The following is a 26202-nucleotide window of genomic DNA, read 5'->3' as shown; positions in this document are numbered from 1 at the left end:
AAATAGTGTATTTTTTGCAAATAAACGTTATTTCATATGATGACAAAGTATTCAAAGAACAGCCTCACTTTTCCTTATTTGAAAACCTGAAAAACAATTCTGCTCGTTGACAAGATTTTTTTATTGTTACGCAAATTATGGTTTTCTTCCATTTTTTCAAAGTAATTGCAAAATATGTCAATTACATAACTTTATAGGCTGTTGTAAATTATAAATTGTCATTACTAGGACCTAAAAACTTATAATATAATACCCACGCGAATTAATATATATACTACATTTTAAAACTTTATCAGTTATTAAAAGTAAAATACGTACAATGCGTTAAAAGAAAAAAAAATACGGACCACCTTGAATGACTTTTGATTTTATAATCGGATCTTCACGTTCTAGGACTCAATCTTAATGGCTCGAGGGTGTGACCTCAAATATGCTAATTGATAAGTGCAGACAATATTTTAAGACACGAAATCAGAAGCAAAAAAGGTACTTTCTCTGAATAAACATACCTTTCTTGACGTATTTGGATTTCCGACCCCCAAAATATAGGGGACAGCCGCATTCCGAAAATAAGGTCCCAATAGTTAGGTCAGGAGAGCGCTCCAAAGTTTGGACCCCTTAATGTTAATTTCACTTTTTGCGTATTTCGCTATATCTCGAGAGCTTTTTAAGCGAATTTAAAAATTTTTACACACAATTATGAAATTCGTTTATCTAAAGGTGATTCCATGCAAAAAGTAACTTTCAGCAAATATTCATGATTTTTTTATTATTTTATTTTAGAATGGTCAGAAAACTTTTGAATTGTAAGGTTTACAATTTTTTGCATCATTTTAAAGAATGTAATCTTATATAGCAAAATACAAAATTTGAGGCAGACTGATTTGATTTAGCAAAATACAACTAATTTTAAGAATAACATTGAGTAATGCAAAATATTAACAGCTCATATAGACTATTGAGGTTACATTTAACAGATCATTCCTCATCTCTCAAATGTTGCTGAGTAAGTATTTGAATTCTTTGGAATAAAAAGAGTGCTTTTTTTAATAAAAGAAAGGAAATATTTTTTGTTTTAACTAGTAGTTTTGTTATCAGTCATTGATTAAAATATGCAAGGCCATTCCCTGGATCATTAAAAATAATATTGTAAAAATCTAATCATTACCTACAACAGAAGTTTTTACTTAAAAGTGTATTATGAAATTATTTTCATGCCATTAATTAAGTTTGTGCTAGATTTTACTTTTTATGAGTTTGGGGAAGTATATTTTCCATTAAGTTAATTAATTTTTAAATGTTATTTTTCTAACTATGATTTAAGCTTCTTCTGATAACTTCAGGAAAAAAATAAACAATGGGAGGCTTTGCTTATGTAAATGTGGGTAACAGTAAAGGATTGTGTGGGATCAAGAAGAGAAGCCAACACTGGGAAGCTGTTTTCTATTGTAAGTTATGCGTTCATTCATGCGATCATTTCTCACCGAGTTTATTTGTAGTTATATCAACACATACTTTTTTAATGTGGTTATTTATAACCACAAAATATAAAATTTCGAAAATGCCCCCTACCATCCCACCCAAAAAAAAAAAAAAAAAAAAAAGCGGTCTCAAAATTTTGATAATAAGCCGCATGAATTTCTTTTTATTAAACAATCTGAATTCAAAAAATATTTTAACATGTTACTAGAAAAAATGGCTATAGAAAGGGTTAAATAAAATTTTAATGGTGGAAACTTACGTTAAAAAATTTGCCAAACATTTAAACAGTTTTAAAATCATAAAAGTATGACATAAAGCGTTTTTAATATCGCCTTTCCCAGAAGGGAAAAAAAATAAAAAGCAGCTTATTCATAAAAACGCGCGAAACGATTTGCTATGTACCGCACTGTTACCCGTAACGCAGGGTGACCATGTGTGGGAATCGGTTTGTCTACCGAGACAGGAACAGATATGTCTACAAGAAACAAAAGCTAACGAGACATTAAAAAAATATCCATACACAAACAGGATACGCTAGGATATCCAATCATTATTTATTGCACTGTTTGACTTCAATGTCTCTTAAAAGCAGCAGGAAAAGGCACAAAAAAATGATATACTTTGTTTTCATTTTCTGCCTCCCAGAATAACTTTATATTATAGGTTGTCAGAAGGTTTTGTAAAAAACATCTCATTCTTTGTCATGGTTAAAAGGGTTAGCCTAGTTTCCATGGCCTTTGTACAAAATGAGTCGGTGTTTTTTTTTCTTCTTTTTTCTGTAATTTTAGTTTTTCCCCTTTTTCACGACACAATTTATTATAGTTGTTGGGAAGTAATCACTGTCTAAGATATACATATCTCATTTTGCTCGTATTGTTGTTTAACTCTATTGGCCAGTCATCATGAATTTACTTCTGACCATTGTAATATTTAAGCTTGAAAAATTTTTGGTCCTTATCAAATGTGTTATTTTGTTTCCTTTTGACAATGGATAAATTGTCATATTTCAAATATTAAATTTATCTTAAAGGCTTTGGTCCTTATCAAATGTGCTATTTTGGTTCTTTTTAACAATGGATAGATTGTCCTATTTCAAATAGACAGAATATACTATTAAAGGTTATGGTCCTTATCAAATATGTTATTTTGGTTCATGGGATAAGTTATCATATTTCAAATTTTAAACTAATCTTAAAGGCTTTGGTCCTTATCAAATGTGTTATTTTGGTTCTTCTTAACAATGGACAAATTGTCCTATTTCAAATGGACAGAATATACTTTTAAAGGTTTTGGTCTTTATCAGATATGTTATTTTGGTTCATGGGATAAATTTGTCATATTTCAAATCCAATTGCAAAATAATACTATCTTTATAGATTTTAATTACTACATTTATTAATTATTGTGGGATGCACCCGTAATACATCAAATAATAAGTTATCTATTCTATGCAGTATTTAAGTAATTGAAATACGTAGTTTAAGTCATTAAAATACGGTTATGGGGAAATATTTTTGTTAAATTCTTACACTTTTTTATAGTAAGGAAATTTAAAAGGCTCATTATCGATAATTTTTTAATAGTAAGGATAAAAAATAAAGGAGATAAAGTTTTTTTATATTTTAATAACTAAAATTCTGGATCTTAACAGAAGACGATGTGTTTTTATAGTATTATATAATCTTAAGAGTAAATATATTTATAAACTTTGAAAAATTATAAATGTTTACTAATAATAAGGAAGTAAAAAAAATCTGTTTATACCACACACACAAAAAAAGGACTTTTACTTTCTTTCATGTTTTACCCTGCTCACACGTAAATTCAACTCTCTTTACCCAACAATAGTTGATAAAACGTATACTCTTATATTTGAACAATGTAATGAAATTATCGAAATACAATACTTCGAAATTTATTCTTACGATGCATCGTCAATATTATGAGTTACAATAAATGTCGAAAATATTATAGTGCTCAGAGATATAATTATAATCGGTGACGAAAATATCACTGTACATCGTAATATTACTGTCGTATTGTAAATATTACTGTCAGAAATGATCCAATACAATAATGATGGGGTTAATAACGATAATTATTGTAAACAATTATACCGTGATCATTATTTTCAACGAGGAATATCGAGTACGAAAATATCGAGAGTATAATCAATAAAGATAATTATTGAGAATAAAGATAATTATTGATAAATTATTGATAAAGATAATTATTGATAAATTATTGATAAAGATAATAATTGAAATAAAAATTCATTCATGCAAATTTGCGCTATTGACAATGTCTGTCTACTTATGGCAATAACCATCGAAGTAAACATGAGCAGATATATATATATATATATATATATATATATATATATATACACAAATTAACATGAAAAACATGAATAAAATAAAAATAAAAAACTAAATGGTAGAGAAACAAGAATGGTATAAGCAAATAGTCGTTGTCAATATATATATATATATATATATATATATATATATATATATATATATATATATATATATATATAGTATATATATATATATATATATATATATATATATATAGTATATATATATATATATATATATATATAGTATATATATATATATATATATATATATATATATATATATATATATATATATATATATATATATATATATATATATATATATATATATATATATATATATATATAGACAAAAAAGAAAAGAAAATTAAGAAAAAATAATAGTAAGTTTTATTTACTGCTCACAAGCTGCAAATCTATAGAATCCATTAAATAGGCTGAAAATGTAAACAAAACAGAGAAAAAATGTTTTTAAAGAGAAGAAGAAAAATTATAAACAAACAATTTTTGTTAAAAAAATATTAAAAAATTAAAAGCCCGAAAACAAAATAGGGAAAAGATGTAATCTCGTCGTCAGCTCACACGATTATATCCGTAAAACAGAGTGCTCTCTGATATTGTTTTCCTATAGCCAAAACAAAATACTTCAATACAATAGTGTGAACAGCACCAAAGAAATCAAAATGTAAATAAAAGATATCAAGCAAAAAATATTTTTCATTATCAACTCAGCAAGTTAAGACAAATGTTTAGATTGACGCCTCATGGCTTCTGTGGTATTAAATAGGATGAGCTCAAACAATTCAACTTGGGTAAATCTTTCCTACTCCGCCCAACGATTTACTGATTAAATGCTTTCGTTTCCAGAAGAAAACCGTACTATTCAAAATCTTACACTAATTACTTGAATAAGAGTAGGGACAAAAAGGTTAAAGATCTTTTCAACAGTTTCTAAAGCTCTTTTTGAACCAGTTAGGTGACAGTCATTGTTGAATAGATAGTTACAAGGCGAAGATTTCAAATCCCTACTTAAACATAGCATTTATAGAAACCGGTTTTCAACAAAGACACTATTTAAGTTAATCACTCTTCGCATGTAACTTGCTACTAAATAAAAATTGAATTATAATTTATTTATCAATGAGGCAGATAGAGTCGTGGCCTCTGTGGCTGATTTACTGGCTTATATTTCTCGCAATATGCCTTTCATAAGTACGAGCCCATTTGGATATAAATTAGGTCTTTTAAATCGCTTGAGACATACAAAGGAAAATTTCGGTTAATACATAATTTTTTCTTTCTCTTTGTGGCAGTTTTTGCAACCAAATTATAAGTAAAAGTTTCATTTCGACTCAGTATACTTTAATTTGTTGCAAAGCAGGCGGTTAAAGTCTGATATTAAACTTTATTTAAAGGCTCATAAACCTGTTAAGTATACCGGATGCAGTTAATAGCAGGCTAATATTATTCTCTTAAAATACACCTAGAAGATTGCTTTGCTGTTTTACATTTGCCGGAGTACCCGCGATTTTAATATTACAAATATGTGAAAATCGAGTTAGGTCAATTTAGATACCGAAATTTACAATGTTTATGTTTTGATAAAACAGCAATTTGAGGACAATTATTTTAATTTTATTAATTTAATAATTGTCAAAACGAAACATTTTTTTAAAAAATGAATCTCTAACTATAATGAAGTCTGACAATATTGTAAAATAACCTATTTAGTGGGTATATTGCTAATCTCAGCAGAAGTTTCACTAATTAAAAAAAAAGTATAGCAATAATTAAGTTCATTCACATGTGAAATAAAGGTCTAAATAATTTACATAGAACAATTAGTACATAAAATTTTAGTTCTCATATTTTTGAAATGTGACGTTCTGAATAGTTCGCAAAATAAAAATCTGAACTACCTGAATAACTTCTGATTTAATGATCGGATTTTTTCGCATCAGGACTCAATTTTAATTGTTTCACGGCCTTAGCTTAAATATGCATATTAATATTAGACGATAATTTAAATTACGAAGTCAGACTCAAAAGCGTACTTTCTCTGAATGAACATTCCCTTTGTTTTCAAAGGGTTTGGATTTTTGTGCTTTAAAATATTGGGGTAGCAACAATCTGGAAAATATAAACCTATTGGTTTAGGCAAGAGAGCGGTAAAAAGTTTGGATCCCTAAATGTTAATTTTACTTTTTGCGTATTTAATTATATCTTGAACTTCTTAAGTGAATCGAAAATTTTGCATACAATAATGAAATTCATTTATCCAACAGTAATTCCACACAAAAAAGAATCTTCAATAATTATTTATTATTATTTTTATTTTATAATAGTAAAAAAAAAGTTTGAGGAGGCATTGCCTCCGCTTCTTCGTTTGTCAGCAAAAATAAGCAAATCTCAAATCCCTTTCCCAATTAAATGCTTACGTAATATTTGAACAGTTCCAGTGTTCATCACTGAATTAATCGTTAAAACTAAATTATTTACGTTTCCATCTAGGAGCATTTTTCGCTATTATTTTAAAAAAAAAAAGAAAAGAAATATTTCATTTTACAATAACTTGCAAACTTTGGAACAAAAATAAGTATTAAGTAGCAGTTTAGTTAAGAGGAAACGGCAAAGTAGTATCTTATTAAAAGTTTATTCCTTTGGCCATTGAACAAATTTGAAATAATCCAGGTTTCAATTGATGAAAGACCAATGACACCGAGAGACGGCTTGAGATTCTCAACATTCGTTGATAACTTCCCTTGGGCTCTATACCGCTTTAACTTCTAGATAAATATTTATTTAGACTGGACGCGTCTTTAAAAGGTATGCTTCTATTTGAATATGTCCTTATGGCTTCTAATCTCAAAGAAAGAAACCACACGAAGGAAGCTTGTTTTAGACAAGCTTCTTGTAAACTTCAAGTTTCCTAACTTTATATCGAAGTAGTTATTTTAATGGTCGGAAAATTAAACGGATAATGTTAAACAGTCAATGTTGTTGCTAATGTTGGTAACCGAAATAGCTGCACTTAGTACGGAACTTTTTCTTCTTAAAGTAATTTTTTCCTTTTATATTTTTCAATAAAATATTTATTCACTCTTTTTTTTATTTATTTATTTATTTATTTTTCTATTTATTTTATTATTTTTGTGGTTTAACTTGACGTATAAATCAGTTTGTCATATTTTGATTTTTACAAAAATTGTATTTCAAGGACATATACTTCACATCCGAAAATAAAAAAACCTGTGTGATTGATACATATTTACATATAATTTGGTTTTTAAGAGCTATTAATTAAATCATCAACGTAAAAACTAGTTTTCCAGAAATCAATACCAAATATTGATTTCTGATTATCAATTTTTTCGTCTTTGATTTTTCAATAAAATATTTATTCACTCCTTTTTATTTATTTATTTTATTTATTTGGTTTAACTTGACGTATAAACCAGTTTGTCATATTTTGATTTTTACAAAAATTGTATTTCATGGACATATATTTCAACCCCGAAAATAAAAAAACCTGTGTGATTCATACCAATTTACATATAATTTGGTTTTTAAGAGTTATTAATTAAACCATTAACGTAAAAACTAGTTTTCCAGAAATCAATACCAAATATTGATTTATATCCGTGATGTTAAGCATCGATAAAACTAGCATACATTTTTCAGAATCTTGTTTTACGGCAATAAAAAACTTGTTTTCATCGGATATATTAATTGGTTTTATATTATTACAAGTGAAAATGAAATTTTTGAGTGAAAACGGAAAAAAAATCATGATCTTACCTGAACAAAATGATTTAGAAGTTCAATTTTACTTAAAAACTTTTATAAAATTTTTTTTTTTCATTCTGAATAATGAATTAAGTAATAAGGCATGTTAAATGAAAAAATATTACATAGAGTTATTGCACTTTGTAACCTTAATGTATGCCAAAGAATTTCATGAAAAGTTACTAACTCGATAAATTGAGAGTTTCAATTACGATTATTCTTCTACTTTTAAACAAAAATTAATAGCTAGAAAGAAATTAAGGGTGATCTGTAAATTTTTTTTCCTGTATACGGACTTCTAGTGAGCTACAAGCTGGACTAATCGAAATGAAATTTATAAATTGTTATGTGAAAATATGCATTCGAGACTTTAGTTTAAAATAAATTAGCTTTTACTGCAACAGAGAACAAAATTTCAATTGGCAGCAATTATTTTTTCTTATCGAAACCTAGTCCTTACAATAAAAAACTTAAAATTGAGTTGGAATGAATTTTTTAGCCTAAAAAGTGGCGGCGCTAGATAGAGATGAGGAGAGCAAAATCCAGCACAGAATTAATTCACTTTGTTTCTTTTTTCCCCTCGTTGTTATCAGAGAATGCTCTGTAGAGCTGAAATGCTCATGGATCTAAATCATATCGAATGCGGTTTTTTTTCATTGCATAGTGCCACCGTTTTTCTTATTGAATGAAAAAGTATGGTCAAAACTTCCAGAATATGGTAAAAATGTACCATGTTTCTTCGCTAAGGAAACACCAAAAAGGTCGGTAATTTTTACCCAATCGCTTCGGTAATGATTTCAGTAAAATTAAGAATAATATATGGTTTTATAACATGTGGTAAAATAATGGTTTTAAAATATGTGATAATTTTATTATGAGACTTTAGAGCATAGTATAAAAAACATTTATTTGGTTATATTTACTTTTCATTTTGTATATTTTTTTTACTAAATGTAGCAAGAACTATAATTTTATGTTAGTAATAAGAACTATAATTTTGAAAACCAGAATTTCTGGTAAATCGTTATCATTAGAACGGAAAAATTACCAACTGACGGGAAATTGAATCATAAATACTGTATCCCAAAGTTTTATTTCCAGAATTATGGCTTATTTTACCAGAAATGTCGTTACCTTACTGTACGGTAATTTTACCAGAATTTTTCTCTTTGTGTGATTATAAAAAATCATCACGATTTCTTGCACTTACCTTTAAATATTATTATCTGAAATTTAATTTCAATTAAGTAGATGGGGGGTTATTTATAAGGGAAGAATTTTTCTGACCTTTGCCTCATTATTCTACTATTTAGACATATTCTATAATATTTATGCAAATACACATTTTAATATGAGAAATTTGTGATATTATAGTTAATGTACCATGAAGACATAAAATCCGAAAAATAAAGCTTCTGTTTAACTGGGAATAATTTTAAATAAAGAAATAAATTCTTATCTACTTTTACTTTATCGTAAATTTTTAATATCCTTTTGAAAATTTTATTTATTTATTTATTTTTAATCATGAGGTTCTGGTAAAATACGTGTATTACTGAATCTCAAAAACATGAAAAATTTACTGCTCGCAGTACCTCTACGATGCTACAGAACAGGATACAGATAGCTTTCTCTAAATGGAATTTGGCAGTGATGTTTCGAAGCAAGAATGTATTCCGAATTTTGTGTAAGATATAAATATCCAGTGAATTGCTGTTCCATCTAGAATGAGACGAAAAACATTGAATATAATATTTATTTTCACCAACTTTTAGGCACGATTTATTCTTGCTCTGTTTATAGATTCTTTACCACCAAACAACTCAGAAAAATATTCAGTTGAGAAAGGAAGAAAAAAAAAATCTTTGGATTAGATCCAAACGAATAACAGCAAAATTCATCAAAACTTCTCTAATATGTCTGAGATTTTGACTGAGTTTCTCCCTCCTTCCCCTTCACCCCACTTTAACTGTCGTGTGTAATATCTTCTTTTGACTCGGTTTTTAGAGTAAAAATAGAAAGGATGCTTTAGAGATACAACACATTTTTTCCCAACTAACCCATAATCTTACGAGTTATTTATGTTCTCATGACCAACGTGTTTCTGAGTGAACAAAAATTGTTCATTAATTAAATTTTTGTCAGCATTGATTGCATAACAAACCAACTGAAATTACTAGACATGTTTAAAAGGTATACGTGCATAAATGTTTGCCTAAAATAAACTTTTAGGCGTAAAGTAGTGAAATTTTTTTTAGGGTTTATTTTGTTCAAGTTACACTTTTTTAATGAATACAATAAAATGTTTTTAATTAAATCGTACACTGCATGTATAGTTTTTATTATTAAGCATGATTTTAAATCAGATGGTGTCACTTACCTTACTTATTAACCCATTTGCCCTAAAATCTGCCTCTTGAAATAAAATGTTTTTGCTTTACTTTAACGAAATTTAAAAAAAATTACAATTAAAATACTGTAAGGTATTTTCTTTGCTTCACGGTGAAACAAATTCTGTTAAAATCTCTTAACTATATAGTATAAAAAAAAACAACTTGATTTTTGTAATAAAGCTGAAATTCACTGTATTTAAACCATTCATTTGGTAAGTTTTCGTTCACATGGTAACAGTTTACCAAAAATTTCGGATTTCAAAATTAAAGTTCTTATTACCGCACATTTAGTAACACATACAAAACTGAAATGTAAATTTAACCGTATAAATGGTTTTTATACCATGCGTTAAGGTATCATGCTGAAATTACCAAATTTACCACATTTATCAAATTTTAGTGCATATTACAAAACAAAATTTTTTGTTAATTTTACCATATCATTACCAAAGCACTTCGGCAAAAACTGTCGTGTTTTTTAGTGTTTCTATAGGGTCAGAAACATGGTAAATGTTACTATTTTCTGGTAATTTTTACTATGCTCTTGTTCTCAGTGTAGAGTTAGACAGAAAAATAGTTACTAATGCAGAAAAATATTTTTATTTATTTATTTATTTCCTTTTTTTGCGGGTGCATACAAACTGATGTAAGTAAATAAGTTGGTTCCTCTTTTCTTTTTCATAAATAACAATAATTAAAATAAAAAGTGGTCAAAAAGAAAATGTTTAACGTTATATTTTGAATTAAAAGAAACGTAAATAGTTAAATTTCATGACATTAGTCAGATAAGCCCACTTGTTAGGAAATGTTATGCAGCAAATATTTATTCCGCATATTAAGCAAAACGTAAATAATCTTTAAAATTAACTAACAATTGTGTAAAGGTAACCAATAAATTTTACCGAAAAAAATTTAAAGAAAAAATGTTGCTTTAACATTTAACAGCATTAAATAAAATATAAATATTAAGAAATATCTAAAGAAAAATGACGATTAAAAATGTGAAGTTTATTCAGTTACACGATAGAAAATATTAAACAATATTTTCGTTTACTTCGCTTGAATGCAAATGGCACTCAATTGCAAAAGAGCTTCGTTAAATACAAATAAGATAAAAAAAAAAAAAAATCGTTTACTGAGAATTTAAGCACAGTTGCAGACAATTTTAAATTTTCAGGAACCTACCACAAGACCAGAACGGTTTTCTTATTTGATCTATGTGACTATTTTTGCTCACTCATAAATTATTTATATTTTTGTAACCAGAAGGAATTAATAATTCATCTAGGAGGGTTAAAATTGACTGAATTATCTTTTGAAAATTATTTCTTTCGAAGAGACTGTCTCGAATTTTGCTTGTTCAGGAATTTTGTAAAGTGGTAAATTAAATTTCCAAAGTCATATTTCTTAATCTTTATTTTCTTCAGATAAACTCTTTAATGTGAAATCTTTGTTTAAATAATGAATAAAAAGATGATACTTATAAAGTCAAACAAAATTATTTACTTTATTAAAAGTAAAAGATGAAATTAAATTATTAACTTTTATTTTAGATTATGACTGTACAATGGAAGCAAGCAGTTATATTGATTGCTTGTTTCCATTGTAATCCAAAGGTCTTGTTCTTCTAATAGTACGTTTTAAATTTAATCATAAGTAAATACACAATGTTTTTTTTAGTAAGATGATTATGTGCTTTGCAAGTTTAATATTTTTTACTTTATTTTTTTTACGAAATTTTATTCAATTTAAACTGAAATTCCTTTTGTTAATGTTGACGATGTAGAGTAAGTAATTGATGATACTAATTAAGACAACATTAAACATGCTCTGTCTCAGCTTCAAAGCAAATTTAAAATAAGAATAAACTGTCATTTATTTAGTCTCCAATTTTTAAATTAAAAATATTTATTACACTTTATTGATTTAAAGTACGATACAGCACATTAGAAATAGCTGAAATCTTTATAAAAATAAAAATTAGTGAACAAATTATCAGAAATACTAGTAAAGTGTTTACACACACACATATATATGTGTGAGAATATATATAAACACAAAGAAGAAGAATAAAATAAAATAGAAAAACTTTTAATGAGAAAACGTAAAGGTCTTCATCAGGACACACCCTTTACGATAAATGCAATATTTCTGAATAAAGAATAATTATATATATATATATATATATATATATATATATATATATATATATATATATATATATATATATATATATATATATATATATATATATATATATATATATATATATATATATATATATATATCGCTAATTATCAGAAAATTTAATACCTAACTTACTCCATCGAATAATTTTCATCCAAATGCAAATAAAGTCGAACATGAAATTTAAAAGATTTTTACTTACCCATGAGGAAAAGACGAATGCCTCAGAACTTTTTGTAGAAGTCATAAAATGTTATTAACTTCTAATTTTTTCATCATCTAACATACTAATTTCAGTGGAATCAGTGGTAATGTTTTTTTTTAAATGATTTCGAAGAGAAATATTAATTTTCATTTAATGAATGTCTCAAATATTTAATAAAGTTATCAGTCGAAAAGATTATTGTACAAAATTAATCCGAAACGGAGTCTTAGAATCACAATGAAGATATTTTTTATTTTTTGTTATTACGTAGAGAATTATTATAAAGTAAAACAATTTCAAAAACACATTTTATCATGATGTTCATAGTCATTATTTTCTCAACTAATATTTTAACTATTCATTCGAATTAATGAAAAATAAGTTTAAGTATAAAGGTGAAAATTGTTTCCTTTACATATTTTTTAATTTTGAATTTATCCAATAACGTTCAGCTTCTTATTGTAACCGATTTGAGTGTTGATGTGGTTAGATAATCATTTGAGGCAGGGGACTCAAAATTTTAAGGCTGTAAATAATTTTATTAAAATGAAATGAATACGAAAATATCTGGAAATTGGTAGTATTAATCAAAGCAATAAAAGCTTCATTTTGGAAATGAAATATCTAAAATTGAAGAAAGTTTTTGAAATTTAATATAATTAATTCAAGTACAAAATCCCTACCTGATAATAATTTCTTCTGTAAAAAGATCATTAAATGCCCATAACCTAAAGGTCAAATGCACCCATAGTTTTACATGATTAATTAATCCATATTTAAATGAGGCTGTAATTACATATATCCTAATAGCTTCCAACATTCGAAGAGATTTCTTAAGAGTAAAAGAATTACAATGCGAATATTATTATCCTGAAATGCAGAATTTTAATTTCATAAAAATTAAAAAAAAAAGTATTTTATTGCTTTAAATGTATATTTACCAATAAATATATCATTGGAACTAACAGACTCTTGACCTAGTACAACTGCTTCTTGGTCATTTAGTGGTTAGCCAATATGGACACCTTTTCTACAATCTAATAAGGCTCTTGGGCAGCCTTAAGCAATTGTACCCACCCCTTATAGTCTGCCTCTCCTACTTTTTTATCTTCCTTTTCTTCTTTTTTTTCATCGTCCTGTTTGTTTTGAATGAAGTCGTAGGGACATTGATTTCAAGTTTTCTTTCAAGGAAGGTACGGAAGTTGGAGCAGACCTTGAACTTAAGAGAGAGCGGTTTGTTTAAATCGGGAAAAACGGAGGGATCTCCCTCAACCAAGGGGTGAGGGGGTGGCTGTTCTAGAAGAGGGAGTAAGTCAAAGAGGGGGAGCACTCACATTTTCCTTTCTTCCAGGCGAGAAAAATCGGTGGAAAATCGTAAGTAGCTTCTTTTTTTTTTTTAGTTTTTGCACTCAATAAGGAACCGAAGGCTTTCCCGCCTTCATTGCTGAAGATTTAAATTTGAGAAGCTTTGGTTCTTTTCGAGATAACCAGAAATAAAATAGGAGGGGTTGGAGGTGTAGAATAGAGAGAAAATAGAATTACCGTTATCCAGAAGGCTTCCTAGTTGATCATGAGCGTCGAGGTGCAGCGGGTGAAGTTGCTTCCTACGAGACATCTTCCTAAAAGCTCGACCTCTGCAATGATAAAAATCCACAGTTGGTCAAATCAGTCCTTCATATGAAGCCAGCGCACGCGCGTTCTTTTCCCCCCGTTATGATTCTCAATCTATCCACCCCCGACCGATTATCATAAGCGAACCGCCCCATCTTTCGACCACGGCAACCACCGCTTCTATCCTCGGCTAGATACCGATGCCTGGCCGCCCATCCGCTAGCCGGAGGATGAAAGAATAGTCCGTAGATGGGCGGTTCATTTCAGCCGAGGGTCTTTCTACTCTTGCCCGCTAAAGCTTTTTCATCCAGCGTTCATAAAGCATAGGTCTCCTTTATACAGCTGCTTAGTTTCCAGTTTACTATATTCGCTGTTTTTAATCGATGTGATTTCATCTATTGTATAAGAAAACGACCTTAAAAAATTACGCGAGTTTTTTCCTTATTGACAAAAAGTTTACGTTTCGAGCGAGCATTTAGTAAAATTGAGGAATTTGCTATTTTTTAGGATATGGATTTCGTCTAAAGCATTAGGCTTAGTTGATTAATTGATTAGGAAATACATTATGAGAAAGGAATATGAATATTCAGTCATTGCCAAGAATTAAGCTCGCGAAACTTGATTTACAAGCGATTACACAAATCTCTGTACCATCCCCTCTTTTAGTGCGGATTCTTTTTGAGTCAAAGAAAAAAATTTTCAAGGACAACCAGAACGCAGTGAAATGACACACGAGTGACGAACAGTTTCATCAAAATCACGCTTTTTGTTAAAAATCATGTTTTTCTTGACGAAATGACGGTCAAAAATAACGTAATGCAGCTCAAGTATTGATGAACTGAGAGTTTTATTTCTAAAAATGTGGAAGCGTGTCGGGTGCGCTTTGATTCGTTGAACTATGTTTAATTTAAATTTCGTTGAACCCTGCTTAATCGAAGTATATTATTAAATAATTTTTCCTTCTTTGCATTTCAAAGAATGGTAGAGAGAAAGATTTATTTAATCAAAAATGCTTTATCAGAGTTAATTGGCGTTACTTCTTCAAAACGCAGCATGCCTCTACCAGTATATACCTATAGAACTTATATAAGTTGACCACTTGGGGGCGGGGAACATTACTTTACCGGTCAACTTAGATAGTACGTTGGCTAAAATGTCATTGCTCCTTATCATTTCTTATATTATTGCATTTAATAGTCCTTGCAGACAAATATGATTTGTTTCAGCGGTCAACATATAAGATAAACATGTGGTAAAGTTACAAATATTTTGCTCCCTTTTATAATAGAGGATAAATGCAGTTCTTGATAATATAAGTCCACTTAGATAGATTCTTAGACAGATTAAACTTAACATATTGCGAAAAATAAATAAATTAGAATGGGTCTAAATTTGCAGCTATGGTGGCGCATAATTTGTAGGAAATATATTTTACCATTTTAAATTAATATCTATAATGTGAGAGAAGAATACTGAAGGGTGCGAAAATTGAGCAGGAACAGAACTCAAATTTATACTTCATGATGTTATCATGCATAATCTTTTTCATTTCGGAGTTGAGCTATATGTATTAATAACTTTATAATAATTCTAACATGGTATGAGCTTTTTATTGCTTTTTTATTTACTAAAAATTTAATTTTACAGAAAATGTTCATAAATACAAACGGCATGATAAGCTTTTTTTTTCTTTCGTAAAAGTCTTTTCTTTCGTAACTCGTTATTTATAAGGTTATTAAAATTTTCAATTCGAGCTGAGATAAAAATTGTAGATCAAAACTAAGGTGAATTTTGTAAATAGTTAATTTACTTATTTACAGTGTGACGATTCTCACCCATGGTTTTAGGTGGTCAAAAATGGCGGCATTGCTGTTAAGATCTCTCTTTTAATAGTTTTTCTGTGTTTTACGTAAACGCTTGACCCTTATATTTCAGGAAAAGCATTTGAGACAGCATTTTTGTATTTGATAGTGCAAAAATAACTTAGACAACCAGAAAACGAAGAATATTTATAGCAAACATTATGCTCTGTGTCATTGAAAACTAAATGTAATAAGTCTTGAAATTAAACATCAAACTTTTTGTTATAGCAATAAAATAATATTATATCCTATTATAAGAGAAAATGTTATAAATAACATAACTTTACAGTTTATATCTTAATATGTAAAACTGAGCATTTTCACCACTTCAACAAAATATTACTTCAATTGAAGCATTTTTAAGACATTTTCTCAATTTTCATGGCTTATGGCTCGCAAACGTTTAATTTGTAACACAGTTATTTCGATTGAATCTGACTCGGAAGACAAGACAGCTTCTTTTTAAAGAAGCAGAACAAATGTTTGATTGCGAAGGTTGCGTGAAATCAACCAGCAATAGTGTAAATAAAAGACAAACCTTGAAAACCTGATCTTATTGATCTTCAATTATCAGAAAATCAATTAAACATTTTTCATCATGATTGGAAAGTATTTTCGTTTATTTTCCTTTTCCGTTGTTGCACGTATTTTACAAAAGATAATATCTTATATTTTTAATGTCTATAATCCTTACATATATGTGAGTATTAATATGCAATTGTTATGAATAAAACATTATTTTTTTCCACAACTTTCATCAAAAATTTTTAAAAAGCAATGTATTTTTAATTTTCATCGAAAAAACATTTTAATTATTATACTTTTAATAAAAATTTTAACTTCAAAAATTTAAATGTTAAAGTGTAAAAACATTTCTTATTATTTCATTCAAAGAAATAGAGAAAAAAAAAACATATACTTAACTTATATATGCTGAAAATTTGCATATTTCAACACCCCGAAATTTTTTTTTGAAAAACAGTAAATTTTTAGTTTTTATCTGAAAAATTTTAAATTATATTTTTTATCAAAAATTTTAATTTCTAAATTTTAAATATCAAAATGTAAAAATATTTCTTATTATTTCATTTAAAACAATAGTGAAAGAAAGAGAACTGAAAATAAATTTATATTTACTAAAACATATGTCCATGTTTTTAAAAAACTATATATTTTTAATTCCTTCAAGAAAAATTTTATTATTTAATTTTTTACTATAAATTTTAATTTCAAAATATTAAATATTAAAATATAGGAACATTTCTTATTCATTATTTAATTTAAAACAATCGAGAAAGAAATAAAGGTGAACTTTTTTTTTATGTTAACAGCATATTTCTAACTTTTATTCATAGGAAAAATGATAGTTTTTTTTAATCAAGCCCACAAAAAATATTTTTTATGTGAATGAAGTTTAATAAGATGAAGGAAGAAAATCAACATTCAAAACACTTTTAAAAACATTCCGTTTATAATTTTTTTTAAGTACATCAGGGCAAGTATAGAGAATGATTAGAATTTTCAACTGAAAACCTTCCTAGGTTTTCATTTTAATGTTAATCCACTTTTCGTTTCCTCTTACCCTTGCTCCTTCAACTTGTCTCACCGCTATTCATTTTTTTTTTTCTTTTTGAAGAAGAAGCGACATATTTAATTTTTTTTTTCCACTTAGCTACGAGTTAATGAAAATCTCAGGCATCTAACAAATGTACAAGCCCGGCGAGATTATTTTATTTGGGTGCTCTTACTTTTAATTGTTCACTACATTTCTCTTACATATTTTCAGGTATCGAGACTGAAGTTATTAAATCAATAAAAACGATTTTTTTTTCTTTTTTTTTTTACAAATGATTTATCAAAAATGACAGAATTTTTTTTTTCTCGATAAGTTTATTTTTATACATATCGTAGAAAAAATTTGTATAACAAAACACTCGACGCGTCGATTTTTTATTCCAGAGATGGTTTTTATTTTTAATTAAAATAATAATTTCGCAAGATCATGTGACGAGACATTTTTTGATTTTTTAAATTTTTCTTTTTGCGAATATTGAAGTTATTTATATACGTTTCAGATTTTTTTTTCTCTTTCATTTTTAGGAAAGTATTTCATATTTTAGGCTTCCTTATACTCAATCGTGAGTATAGCTAACTCGAAAAATATTTGCCTCTTTCTGTATTTTTATAAAAAATTGATGGATTCATACAAAAAAATTCACGGAGAAAAAAATTCTGGTAAAATTATCGTACTTGTATGGTAAAGAAATTTCTGGTAGAAGAAAAATTTAATATAGTTTTGGAAATAAAATCAAAATATTCGGTATTACCATTCATGTGATGACGGTTTCCGTTCATATGCTAACAATTTGATAACAATTTACCAGAAATTCTGGTTTTCAAAATTATAATTCTTTACCACACATTTAGTAAAAATACATAACCAAAAAGTAAATTTACCGAATAAGTAGTTTCAATGACATGCTTTAAGGTATCATGATAAAATTACCAGCTTTTACCACATTTAGAAAATTTTAACAAATGACATAAAACAATATTTTAATATTAATTTTAGCAAGATCATTACCAAAGTGCTTCGGCAAAAATTACCGTGATTTTTGGCTTGGCCAAAGAGCCAGAAACATGGTCAATTTTACCATGCTCTGGCCCTTTTGACAACTTTTTTTCTCAGTGTGAAATTGTAAAACTAAATAAGTTTATATAAACATGTAAAAAAATAATGGATTTAATTAAGAAATTTTAAGTATAATAAGATTCATCAAGATGTACAATAATACAGGAACTAACTATATGCATTAATGGTATTAGACTCATTTTTTTAAACTAAAAATTAAGACAAAACTGTCAAACAAGTAACGGATAGTAAAAAAAAATTATAAAAAGAGGAAAAAAATATTTGATTTAGAAAATAATATAAAAATAATATTTTTCGTTCTGGTTTGGACACTCGAAAGCAATAGGCGTAACACAGAAAAAATTGAAAAAATAATTTCGATTTTCCACATTTTAGGGGTAAAATTTCATTTTACTTGAGCCAAAAGTTTAATTAGTTGTTTTCAAAATTGTAATTGAAGTTTATATATATGTGTATATAAACAAGGTAGGAAATAGCGGCATTTTATGCAGCGATTGGCAGTTTGGGGACAGAGGAAGAAATGTGAGAATTATTATATTTGTACAGTTAACCTAGGAATCATATACAATGATACAGGCAGTTAATACAAAACTTTTTAGGCAAAATAAGAAGTATGAGAATTACGGAGAAAGAAGAAGTATATTATTTTCTTCTTCTCTTCCTTTTTAATGAAAAATATTATAACTAATTGATGACCAAACAAATACTTCTTTCAAATTTATTATTTGAATCTCAGTGTTCCTTTTAACAGATTCTAGGTCAAGGCCACCACGGGAATCGCTGGTGAATCCATCTCTGGAGGGGAGGATGCTCTTTTTTTTTTATTGTAAGAAGATCTATAGAAGAAGTTTTAGAAATTTAATTTAATTGGCGAACAAATCTTTTGCCTTTCTAAGCAAAACGCGAAAGGAGAACTCGAACACCTTAATGACTTTCAATCGTTTGATCGAATTTTCTGGTACTAGGACTCAATCTTAATGACTCGAAAGCCTTATCTTAAGTAAAAAATCTGGTGTATCGGAACGATAAAAATGGTTATAACTATTTTGCATTTGGTACTTAACTAGGTATTGCTCTACACCAAAGCCAAGGATAGTTCTTGGTGTAGTGAAACACTTAGAATGTTCTTTTAAACTATTACTTGGTGTAAAGTAGCCGTCATCATGTTTAGCATTCATAAAAGCATTAAAATTTATAATTAAATTAAGATATGATACACACGAATCAGTAAAGTTATTTTCATGATACACTAGAATCTAACTTGAATCATAAAATTAGGATGTGTAGATACAATATTTCTTAAAATAAAATTAGTTTGATAATCAGACATACACACAGAACATACAGAGTATTAATATGAATTCGAGCAAAACCGAAGCGATTAGAAGTTACATATTACAAAACTATTTTTATACATTTGACAGATTTATATAAATTTTATGAAAACAACTATTTTTATTATACAACTAAAAACAAACATGCATTTTATAACAATTTATATGATTAGTTTGTTAAAGCAATCCGATAAGATTGAAAATACTTGGTAAATAATTAGCCACAGTCAATATTTCTTATAAATTAGTAAAGATAATTTAAACTTACTTCCTATTAAATACCAATTCAATCCGACAAAAACTCAAATTTTGGGTTCAAAATTGCGTAGATTAAATAGGTATAAAAATATGTATACTTTACCATTCAAGATTTTATCGACTATGGGTAAATTAAAGCAATAAAAACTAATAAATAATTAGGAAAAAAAAACATTTTTTAATATAGAATTATCTTTGAATAAATACATTTTAATATTTTGTGCAAAATTATTTTGATGCGCTCTATTAGTTCTGGAGCTATGGCGAATTTCACAAAAAGTGACGATAATATTAAGGGGACAAACCTGCTACCGCTTTCGTTTCTAAACTATTCGGACCATACTTTCCAGTATGCGACTTCCCGCCCCCCCTCTTATTTTGAGTGTCAATGACCCCAATCCGTCGAAAAGCAAAAGAGAAGTATGTTTATTTAGTTAAATAGCGCTTTTGTACCCGATTTTTAATTTAAATATCTTCTGCGCTAATATATTAGTTTGTTTAAGGTTAGGTTTTTGAACCATTAAGACTAATTCCTAATACGTGAAAATCAAATCATTCGATAAAAAATGATAACTTAATCAAAAATATTCGCTTTTTTTTACATGATATAGGCAATTTTATACCTATATTTTTTTTTAAAAATTTCTTATATGGAATTTATTAAAATTTCTGAAATATTAGAAATATATTCTAATTGTTATTGATATGTCATAATATCGTCTTTTCAATGGCCGCACATATCACCTTTCATCCACATAATGAAGTTTAAAAGACTGAGGAGAGACCCTCTTTCATTTTTATTTCAATTTCACCAACCCTATTAAGTGAATAATTTGAGGGCGGAAGAACGATACAAACGCAAAGGTCTTGATTCCCTCAGAAAATTGACAGGTGCTTGCTGAATCTTTTTTTCTTTTCTATTCCAGGACTATTACACTGGGTGAGGGGAAAAGGAAACCGCGATGAAAACTCGTGAACGAGAAGGCGGATCAATTGTAGAATTGCCCAACTTATGAAAAGGTATTGAATAAAGTACACTTTGGTATATGTCGACATTTACTCAAAACTGAATCAAAAGTACCGAAAAATACTAGTTGAGAATTTTAAAAGGCGAAATATTTATTCGCAGTTGAAAAGTGTATTGGGTCTTTAATCATAGATATGTATTGAAGATCCTTTGAGCTTCTAGCAGACTGATTATTTTTCTCCTTTTGATACTGTTAATTAGATGCTTATTTTATCTGTTAGAATTAATTTAATTTCAAATTTAAATGCGTATGAAGTGTCAACTAATTAATGACTAACATTTATTTTTATTTCTTTAGACTCTCTTAAAGTTATCAAATTTTCTTAAATCTCTTAAAGTTATAATATCTTAAATTTCGTAAATTTTTCACGTATTTACATTCTGTAAGAAAATAGATACTGCAATATCACGAAACGTTCTTCTCTTTTGACGAAACTGTTTCCTGGCATATGCTCGGAGCAAAAATTTCGTCAAAGGGACGAAATAACCATCTTCATTTCTTTGAGAAAATGAATTTAGTCAAAATTAAAGAAATATTTCGTCATGCAATTTTCCAATTTCTTTCGAAATTAAAAAAATAGCCAAAAAAGTTTGTATGGATCTTATATTGTACCAACTATGTTAAAAAATTCTGTTACAAACTTTCTGGTTTTGTTAAGAATTTTCAGACATTCACTAAATGCGTATAGAAACCCTTTTAAATAATCCAGTACCTCTGTATGTATTATTTCATTGAAAGCGTCTTTGCAAACTTGAAATTTAAAAAAAAAAGAAAAATCAGCTAGAACTGCACATTTAACAAAAAATATTTTTAAAGAATTAATGACTTTTAAATTTTATAAATGCCAATAGGTGACAAAGGTAGATAATATAGTTTTTCTAATCCTCAAGTATGTATTAATTTTTTTAAAAATTGCTTCTTTCACATTGTGAAAATAAGGGATGTTAAATTGTTTAATAATCAGTTTAGTTTCCTTCCACAATTATTTCATTATTTCAAGGTAAATAGGAAAACGTCACTACTTTCTTTATTTGAATCACAGAATTTTGAAGAAAAATTTATTAAATTTATTAAAAATTAAGAAGTGGAAAAAAAATAACTAAAATTAGAAAATTTGATAACAAAAAGGTATCCTTTCATCATCAGCATCTTTTCATTTTCTTACGGCTTTTTTTCTTTAAAAACTTTTTCTCTTTTTTTTAATTCTTTATTGTCTCTTTATATATATATATATATATATATATATATATATATATATATATATATATATATATATATATATATATATATATATATATATATATATATATATATATGTATGCTTGTTATGTTTTGATAGCATAAACATTTTAAATTTGTAGTGCGGCGGGTGCTTATTGAAAATAGATGCAGGAAAATGGAGAAATAATAGAATTTTATTTTAGTAAGTACTGGAGGCCCAAAGCCCAAAAATGAGAACATTACATGGTGGAAAGAAGAGGCAGTTTGACATTGGAACGAGAGTTTTTATATGTTATATTTAAATATTAATCCGTCTTAGTAACGTGGGAATGATCAATTTCCCAAGCAAGTAAAGTCTTATCATGAAATTTTCTGAGATAATTATATTGTTTTGTTTTGTTTCTATTGTTGTTTTGTTTTCAATAATATTGTTTTTTTTTGTGGGAAAGGCTTTAATTAATTGCGAGTTAGATATAACTTCTATTTATAAATTATATTTTATATGTAACTATTTTAACATTACATAATATATATGTAATATAAATTTTTTTTTAAACAAAACTAATCGAGTAGGATTTTTTATAGTAATTTTGAAAGTTCAAAATACTTTGATTTAAGCATTCATGGGTCAAAGTAATAATTAATTTATTTTATACTGCAAATTATAAGTATGAGAAAGAAAAGAAAAATAATAAGAGATGAAAAATGCATATTAAAGATTGCGTTCAAAATAATAATTAAGAAAACATAATTTTGTAATAGAACTTTTTAACATAATTTCATTAGATCATAACTTTTTGAAAAACAAATTTCCAATTTTAAGAAGCAATACAGTATATTCATAAAACGTTGCTCACATTTTCTTTTTCTTTAGTGTGCTTATCATTATTCAGTTAAAAAAAAAAGTCAAAATAAAGGAAAAAATCGAAGAGTACCTTAAATTATAGTTGAATGAAATCAATATCAACACCGTGCAACTTGAATTAACGTGCGCAAAAAAAAAAAAAAAAATATGTAAGTAAGTTACATACATAAATTAAACATAAAATCATAAACTGCACACATTAATAACTAGTAACTAGGGGAGGGAGAGAGAGAGAGAGACTACATTCATTAAAAGAAATTTTTTAATTTTAAAGTAAAACTTAGTATAAGAACTTAAAATATATTCGTACTTGTCAGTTTTACTTCCTGAATATTTTAATAAACTAGAATATACAAAAGTGAAACAAAATTAAAGAATGTCACTTACATTAAATTTCTTAATTATTAAACGTAAACAAACATTTCGTAATTCATTGACTTCCTTAAAAAATTCTTAGTTTTGATTTATAATTCAAAATATCTCAGAACATTCAAAGGGAACAATGCGACTTTAACAGCATTTATAAAAATTCATTTTTAAAACAAAAAAATAATTTTTTTTTATCAATAAATTAGGAGTTTCAAACGAAAGTAAATTTAGTAATTACATAGGATGATGAGGAATAGTAAACCAAGAAACGTAATTTTCCGTCTCGACCAAAATTCTAGTTGAATTATGCATGATTTTAAAAAAATATTTCATAGTTATTTATAATTTCGTGTTCTCATTTCATCTTTTTATATTTAAATGAAGGACTAATATATTCTTGAAACACAGAATAACTTAATTCTATAGTTTTAAGGTAATCTCGAAAATAATTCGAATTAATTGTTAGATAACAAAAATAATTTCAAGAAGACTATAATTGAAAATCGTTTATAATATTATAAATTGATATTTTAAACATAGACTTTTTTATTAAAAAATTGCTATAAATAATCAGTTTCAGACTGAGAAATTTAAATCTTCAATAAATAAATAGCAAAAATTCTCTACTCAACTAAAATGAAAAATAAGTATAATTTATGAAGAACAATGCTATTAAACAGGGTGGTCAAACTCGAATTTTTAGCTATGATAAATTCTTCACCTTGACTTTCTGAAACCTCAAAAAATCGAACCTGTTTGATTTTCCATGCCTTATAAAGGAAAAACGAAACTTCGTAATCAAAGATAGAAAAGTAATGGCAAATTTAAGTAAAACGCAATCGATTAATGTTTATTCGTTTTAAATGTTTTATCAAACTAGTCTTTCTTTGGGAGCATATTTTGGAATTTATGCAGTTAAATGTAAAATTTTTACTTTTTAAGTAAATTTCATAATATTAAAAAAGGGCACATGTTGCGTAAATATAATCCCTCTCTAGATATCGTTTAAACTTTAATCAATAATACCATATAATTTTACTGCAATCTTAATATGGAGTTAAGTTGACTCATGTTTACGCTTCAGTTACCGTACTATCGTGAAAGATATTTTAATTTACACAATAGGAACCATATTAAAGTTGTAATTAATTAGCTCGACATTACACTGAGAAAAAGTATGGTCAAAACGAACAGAATATGGTTAAAATTACCATGCATCCGGCTGCATGAGTATACAAAAAAGCTCTGTAAATTAACAATAAAATATGGTTTTATTATGTATGATAAAGTTTGGTAAATGAAATAAAATTTGGTAATTTTATCATGATACCTTAGAGCATATCATAAAAACCATTTATTCGGTTAAACTTACTTATCAGTTTTGTATTTTTTACTAAAAGTGTGGTATTAAGAACGGTAATTTTGAAAATTAGAATTCAAGGTAAACCATTACCAGATGAACTGAAAAATTACCGAATGAATGGTTTAATTGCCGTATATTTTGGTTTTATTACAGAATTATTGTTTATTTTACCAGAAATGCCATTATCATACAGGATAGTAATTTTTCCAGAATTTTTTTCGCTGCGTACGCTTAATGCACATAATTGATTGTGTTTTTGAAAACATATTTTGACTATATTTGGTAGATTGGATTTAAATATGAATTCAATCTCCATCAATCCTTTATTTTCAATATTTATCTCTGTTTGCCTGATGCAACAATCCTTTCAGAGTTACAGTAATTCTATCTGAGAGGCAGCAAGTTGTTAAGAAGCTAAACAAAATTTTCAAAAATAGAGATGACAGGATTTTTTTTATGCTTGAAAGCAGCATAAAAATATGGCTAACATGAGTTAATTAATTTAAGGTACCGTACCGAACACCATTTCTTAACAGAAGAAAATAAGGCATATTTAATAACTCAGTGACATTGAAAGTGTCAAGACAAAAAGTAACTTTTTTTGTTAACATGGGCGAGTAACAACTTTCTCGCGTAACTGTTGCTTAACTTTATTATCTTATTTTTAAAGATAACTAACGTAAATTAAATCTTATTTGGTAAAATCCAAATTATGCAAACGGAAAGGTTGAAGCTGGACTACATAAAACTGTTTCGAAATGTAAAATATAAGTTTGTTTTTTTTTAATTCAAAGAAAAATACTAAAAATAATATGAATCATGCCATAAAAATAACTATTGGGACAAAAGGGCCTACTAATCCATAACGATAAGGACTTAAAGACTTTCTAACTCTTAACAATAAGGACATATTAACCAATAATCGTTCAAATTCAAATAATGCAAGCAGAAAGGTTGAGCTGGACTTTTTAAAATTATTTTTAATAATGAAAAATGATTTAAAAAAAAAATATTAGAAACTAAATTAATTCCATCGTAAAAATTACGGTACGGACATAAGATATTATATTTATGTTATTATTATAACGCATAACGTTTAGAACAAAAGGACATAATAACTAATAATCATTCAAATCTATAAATGTAAACAAAAAAGTTGAAGCTTGACTTTATAAAAATATTTATAATAAAAAAATATCGGTTTTATTCACAATAAAATACTA

General features: G+C 27.1%; 1 protein-coding gene across 4 annotated transcripts in view; it reads right to left on the bottom strand.

The window, feature by feature from the left end:
- LOC107447905 (sal-like protein 1) overlaps window positions 1-26202 on the bottom strand; it is a 186674-nt gene that overhangs the window by 129147 nt on the left and 31325 nt on the right. For all 4 annotated transcript variants that reach the window (XR_015430469.1, XM_016062943.4, XM_016062946.4 and 1 more), the window contains exon 2: window positions 13958-14049. Coding sequence is in view for 2 of the 4 variants with exons in the window: in XM_016062943.4 (XP_015918429.2) it covers window positions 13958-14030 (73 nt within the window). In the remaining 2 variants the exon portion in view is untranslated. The remainder of the gene's footprint in view (window positions 1-13957; window positions 14050-26202) is intronic.

Source organism: Parasteatoda tepidariorum, chromosome 11 (assembly GCF_982258835.1).
Source record: "Parasteatoda tepidariorum strain Cologne lab strain chromosome 11, Ptep-v5.0, whole genome shotgun sequence".
NCBI classification, from domain to species: Eukaryota; Metazoa; Arthropoda; class Arachnida; order Araneae; family Theridiidae; genus Parasteatoda; species Parasteatoda tepidariorum.
Note: the sequence above shows the minus strand (reverse complement) of the source record. Positions and strands in the feature narration are given on the sequence as shown.